Source organism: Fukomys damarensis, unplaced genomic scaffold (genome assembly GCF_012274545.1).
Source record: "Fukomys damarensis isolate Sample0158 unplaced genomic scaffold, DMR_v1.0_HiC HiC_scaffold_12, whole genome shotgun sequence".
Taxonomy (NCBI): Eukaryota; Metazoa; Chordata; class Mammalia; order Rodentia; family Bathyergidae; genus Fukomys; species Fukomys damarensis.
In genome coordinates, this window is record NW_022900924.1 from 3,088,124 (window position 1) to 3,094,482 (window position 6,359).

The 6,359-nt window shown below is 42.4% G+C and overlaps 1 protein-coding gene across 1 annotated transcript in view; it reads left to right on the forward strand.

The window, feature by feature from the left end:
- The window catches only part of Kremen1 (kringle containing transmembrane protein 1), a 48,836-nt gene that overhangs the window by 4,235 nt on the left and 38,242 nt on the right, over positions 1 to 6,359 (forward strand). The window contains exon 4 of the mRNA XM_033762271.1: positions 2,487 to 2,578. Within this exon, the coding sequence (XP_033618162.1) occupies positions 2,487 to 2,578 (92 nt within the window). The remainder of the gene's footprint in view (positions 1 to 2,486; positions 2,579 to 6,359) is intronic.

A 6,359-nucleotide genomic window follows, 5' to 3' on the forward strand; every position in this document is an offset into this window, starting at 1 on the left:
CCCCTCCCCCTGCTCCTTCTCCTCCCACCCCCATAGTTTCCCTTGGAGGTGGTCTGTTGGTTTATTCTTACTCTGTTGGTTTTAACTATTGAGTCTTCTCAAAAGAGCTCCTGCTTTTAAGTCTGATTTTGAGGACCAATTTAAACATCCAATGAGAGTTAATTTATATGAAATTTATTTTTTCCCTGAATTATCACCCACTTCTGCTCACAGGCTCCCACAGACACGGCAGCAAATGTTCATTAAGAGAGCAGCGAGAGCCAGGAGCACCTTTTTCCTGCCTGGCTGCAACAGTCTCCTTTGATTTGATGGAATGTACCAGACCTGAATTTCCAGTTTATACTTCAAAAAGGGTGGCTGGGATTGTTGATGATTATCACATCAGAGTCCAGTCTTTTTGTTTTAGCACCACAGTGAAGTAAGGATGAGTTTGCTTGCTCTTTATTAAGCTATTCTGATGCTTTTCAGAATGGCTTTGATAATAAATAGTTTTCTAAGGGCTTTACCCAATACTACATCAAAGCTGAACACTGAATAGAAGAGGAAAATCATGAAATACTATTTAAAGAAGGGCTTTGTACAAGTTCTCCTACTTCGACTTCTCAGCCGACACCCGACACCGTGTTTGTCTTGTGCAACCTTTCAGAGCCATCACATCTGATCCGTCTGAGAGTTGGCGAGTGATGGAAACACCCTTCTGGGCTGTGCTCGAGCTATCTGGATTAGAGAAGAAGCCAAAGACTGGGGAAGAGCGGAGTTGGCGCTGCCACCTGGCTTTGGGCACAAGAAATAAAACAACCCTTTGTGCCCTGGGGAAGCTTATCTTTTAGGCCACACAATAAGCTTACCCTTCTCACGCTTGATAGGGTTGCTCCAGACTCTCCACCGCTGGGTCTTTATGCCCACTTCCGGCCTACCCAAAGCGTCAGGTTTCCAGTATTCTGCATAAAAGTGGCTTGGAAGGTGGTGGGAGAGACAGGCCTTCTGTGTCTAGCGCCCCCGCCTTGTGTTGGTCTGCTTCAGCAGCGCCGACTGTCACCGTGGTGACATCTCTGAGTTACAGGCTGTTTATTCCAAGCTCCTTCTCATTTAGGAATGTGGAAGTGGATCTTTTAAAAACTCATTGCCGTCTCTGAAATTTGTGCCGGGATGACATAGATCACAGGTTCTGACCCAGTCTCTGGCATAGCTCCCTTCAGAATTCTCCGAGGGTTCAGTGTTTTGGGGAAAGGGTAGGACCCATTTCTGTCAAATGTGAGTAGACCAGTCTGATCCCAGTGGCATACGTTATATAAATTTTACTTTATCATTTTTAAAAATCATACAATTGGGAATATTCACCATCAAGAGAGTACTACCAGAAAAAAAAAAATTGAAGTCACCAATAATCTCATTAGCTAGAAATAAATAGTTTTAAGAGTTTAGTGTCAGGCTGGGGATTTAGCTCAGTGGTGCTGCTGCCTGCCTTGCAAGCGCAAGGACCCGAGTTTGATCCTGGGTACCAAAAAAAAAAAAAAAGAGTTTAGTGTCTTTCCCTAATTATATATTTTAAAACATGAGATTGTTTCATCATTTTTTAACTGCTTTTTTTTTTAAATAACTGCTTTTAAAAAGCAAAAGAAGGGCCAGGGATTTAGCTCAGCGGTTCTTCCGCCTGCCTTGTAGGCACAAGGTCCCGAGTTCGATCCCTGGTACCAAAAAAAGACCCCAAAATCATACTTTTTGTGTTCTATCATGTACCACCTCCCCACAGTGAATGTAATCATCATGTACTACAAACATGTACTAATAAAAACGCATCTAAGAGATAAACCAGGAAAAAGCAGAACAATGAGGCACTGTGAATGTTTTCATATTAATAAGACAGGGCCTCTGCAGCACATTTTCTCTACCTGTGCAGTGTTCCCTTGTGTGAATATTCCGTATTTAATCAATCTTTTTATTAGATATTTGCTATTTCCAACATTTTTATATCATTTTTATATCAAAAGTACTTTGTTGAACATCTTTATAAGTAAAGATTTCCTTAAATTCCTAAAGAAATTATCAACCAGAGAGTTTATATCTTTTAGGGGAGTCTTGGACTCATGTTACCCACTGGCATCCCGGATGTGTACACCGATTCATAGTCTCATCAGCTCTGTTGGAAGCACCCGTGTTCATTCAGCTATCAGAATTTCTGTGTTCACATTCTGCGGGCCAAATGTCTGACACGATTGTTTAGTGATCTTCATCATACAATAGTGAATTTGTTTCCACCTTTGCTCACCTCTCCCCAACCTCCGAAGGACATGTCAGAGTGGAAAGATTTGTTCTCATACTATTACTAATGTTTTCCTTCTTGATAAGAGAACACATTGAGACGCATACCAGTCGCGGGGACTAATTTCAAACCCGAAGCCATTCCTGTTCTGTAAAACTGGAAAGCACCGAGCTAGCTCATTAAACATCAGCAGTGTCATCGATTGTGTTCTTGTCCCCAACAGAAACCCGGATGGGGATGTGAGCCCCTGGTGCTACGTGGCAGAGCATGAGGATGGCGTGTACTGGAAGTACTGCGAGATTCCTGCCTGTCAGAGTAAGACCCTGCTCCCCCGTCACCCTCACTTCTGGGCCTGAGCTCGGAGTGCAGTGTGGAAGGCCTCCACCAGAGGTCAGGTAGTTCAGGCCAAGGAATCTGTGGGGAGGTGCGAGAAGCCATGCAAGCAGGAGATTTTCAGCCTTGTTGAGGTTTTTCGAGAATACCAGTACTCGTTTCTTCTATACCCCATTCCGTGGGTATTTTCCAGATGGGTAAGACAAGTGAAATTCCTATTTTTAGTTAATGTCTTCATGCTAATTCTTTCATAGCTAGAGTGGGCAATGGCTCAGAGGCAGGCTAGAGGGGCAATAAAGGTGCTTTATACTTTTTCAAATGAATCTTTGGCAGTTAATTTTTTGAAATGAACCTCTTTAAGCACAGTGAAACTAAGACTACTTAGTCTTTTCTTTGAACAGGTCCCATGAAAGATGATACCAGGTAACTAACTTGTTAAGTACCATATAGCCCACATAATAGTTATTTTACCCACATTAACATAAAAGCCACTTTTTTTTTTTTTGAGGCAGGGTCTTGCTATGAAGTTCAGGCTGGCCTTGAGCTCACTGTGTAGCTTAGGCAGGCCTTGAACTAACAGTGATGCTCCCACCTCAGCCTCCCGAGTGCTGGGATTACAGGGACGCACCACCGTGCCCAGCTAAGAACAGTATTTTATGTATTTATTTATTTATTTGGTACCTAGGATCGCACTCAGGACCTTGTACTTGTGAGACAGGCGGTGGAACCACTGAGCTAAATTCCCGGCCCAGAACTGTAATTTAAATGATAACAGACAACCCAGTTTCTTCAGTTTTTGACCAGGAGATCTGTTTTCTAATTCGTTCACTACCGTATTCAGTGTTTATTATGTGCAAGTTCCAGGACGAAAGGACACCTGGCCCTCATGAAGTGGAGAGGTTCTAGAAATACTTTAAAGAATGGAAACTAAAACCAAATCTGATACTACAGCTGTCTGTTGGTATCTGAGAGGGATCGGTTCCAGGATCCCCGCTGGCAAAAAGGCTGAGGATGCTCCAGTCTTTTGTGCAAAATGAAATAGAATTTGCATAGAACCTTTGTACATTCTCTTGTATGTTTTAAATTGTTTCTTGATTACTTGTAATACCAAATACAATGTAAATTCTATATAAATAGTTATTATAAAGTATTGTTTAGGGAATACGGACAAGAAAACTAGTCTGTACAGGTTCACTATAAATGTGAGGCTTTTTTATTTTTCCTCCCAAATATTTTAAATTTATGGTTAGTTGAACCCACGGATATGGAACCCATGGATATACAGGGCTGGCTGAATAAGAAAGCTGCTAATGTGAACTTCATAATGTATATTTTGGGGGCACATCCCTGTAATCCTAACACTAGGGAGGATGAAGCAGAAGGATTGCCGTGAGTTCAAGGCCAGTCTGGACTACAAAGCAAGATCCTGTCTCAAAAAAACAAAACAAAAACAACAAAAGATGTTATTTTTATAACTAGAAAAGAAAGATTACTTCAAGGAAAAATTTTTGCAGTACTGACAATTGAACCCAGGGCCCTTTGCATGCTAGGCAAGTGCTTTACCACGACCTACACCCCACTCTTAGAATATATTTTATTTTATTTTTTACTGAGTTTGTTGGTACTTGTAAGTATACAGTACAGTTACATTCATCACTGGGCCTAGAATGTATTTTAAAATGTGCCAAAAGAGCAGACTTGCCAGTTCATTCATAACCCGTTTTTTAGCTTATTTTTTCTTTACTACTTAAGCCTACGTTTCACTCTTCCACTTACCTCACCCTCAGATCAAGAGGCTTTGTGTATAGGTGACTTGGAGGTTTACACGGGGCCTAGGACCCTCTCGCTCTGGCCTAGGCGCACTCTGAAATCTGATGCCTCAAGGGAAAAGGAAGGGCCGCTGAGGCAGGAGGATTTCGAGTTTGAGCCAGGCCTGGACATTTCAGGGTCTTAGCAAGACCCCATCACAACATAAAAACTAAAATAGCTGGGGATGTAGCTCAGTGCGGAGGCCCTGGGTTGGATCTCCAATACTGACAAAAAAGGGGGTGGGCAGCGGGCAGTGGGCACCTGCACCAGCGCTGTAGGCCTGTGTTTGCCTCCCTAACTCAGACTCCCCACCATCTCCACTGCCCTTCCAGCCTGAGTGTGCCTTACTTCAGCCCCCAAATTAAGAAAACTGCAAAGACCAGGGTAATAGGCTTTTGCTCGGTCTGCTTAATCAAATTTTTAAAATGAAAAAACATCTCATTTGGCTCTACTTGTATAAAGAAGAAAGGGGCAGGGGAGAGGGAAGCAGATTTTCCTCGGTCCATTTGTTCTACACAAGGATGTTCTTTCACTACCAGGCTGTGTCATTCTCTCGGGGATGGTGAAGAGGGGATTTCAGTCTGGGCACTTTTATTCAGAAAGATAATCTTCAACTTGCATTTATAAAATATAATTTGGACCAGTAGGAGCTGATTCACATGGTTATTGGAACTAGGTTCCAAAAGAGAGTTACAGCAAAATGATACTAGCCACCAAATATATCTAATTTGTAATATTTTCTGAAATACTCTTCACTATCTCAGAAAAGGAAATTAAGTATTATTTTCATTTTTTCTGGCTCTTTGATACTTACTCCGCTGCTGTGAGCAGGGAGACTTACAGAAGCTGGGAATGAGTCGTACTTGGTCTGTGGGATGGAGGATGAGCTATGTCTAGCTCTGGTTCTTTAGAAAACCCTTCAATTCACCCTGTGGGCGCTGGGCTTCCCATCAAGCCAAACCTTAGACCTTGAAGCTGGCAGAATATTCTGCTTCTCCTGTGTCTGATTAACATAGTTGAGGAAAAACCCTTGTGCTCTTTGCAGCAAGAGACCTTGGTAATAGAGATACAGTTTGCCTATTTTAGGCAAATTTTCCCCTCTCTCTGAATGTAGAATCATGGATTTTTCATGACTAATACTCTCCGTGTAAAGCCTGCTATTCATGATTAGGACGGAACTTGTCATACAGGAAAATGCCTGTGACATGATCAGGTTCCCGGAAAGTTCAGGCCCAGCAGGAGCTGGGGGAGTGAATGTTGAGGGACACAGCAGAATTGGGTTGGATGCTGGGCCATTGTGTGGAGACTGGAATCTCTGCCCTTGGCAGGGCAACACGGAGGGCTGCGACGAGCCGGAGGCAGGGATGAAGCACAGTTCAAAAGTGGGCACAGAGAAATTTGAATGGTGCTCTTGACCTATAGAACATGGATCAGAACCTGCTATTAAAAAGAGACTAACTCTGGGGTAACTGGGTTTGTCCCTCATTTGTTCCTGTCAGTATTTTTCTCAGAAACTCCACATTCTTACTGCAATCGGAGAAAGTACAGATTTTATTCTATTTATTTATTATTATTATTATGTTGTTGTTGTTTTGAGACGGTCTCACTATGTAGTTGAGACTGCTCTGGAACTCACTATGTAGCCCAGGCTGGTCTCGAACTCACAGCGATCCTCCTGCCTCAGCCTCCCGAGTGCTTGGATTGCAGGCCTGTGCCACCACACCAGGCTGGAAAAGTACAGATTTTAGAAGCAAACTCCAACATTATCAATTTTAACATCCTTATAGATCTGACTCTTGAGCTAAGTCCTTTCGGTTTGGCTTTTTAGGGGGAAAATTGTTTGGCCTAATATCCTTTACATTTTTGTCTTTTGTTAAGTAATCACCTTCACCGTTGTACTTCCTTCTATTTTTTTTTTTTTTTTTTTTTTCGGGGGTTTTTTTTTTTTTTTTTT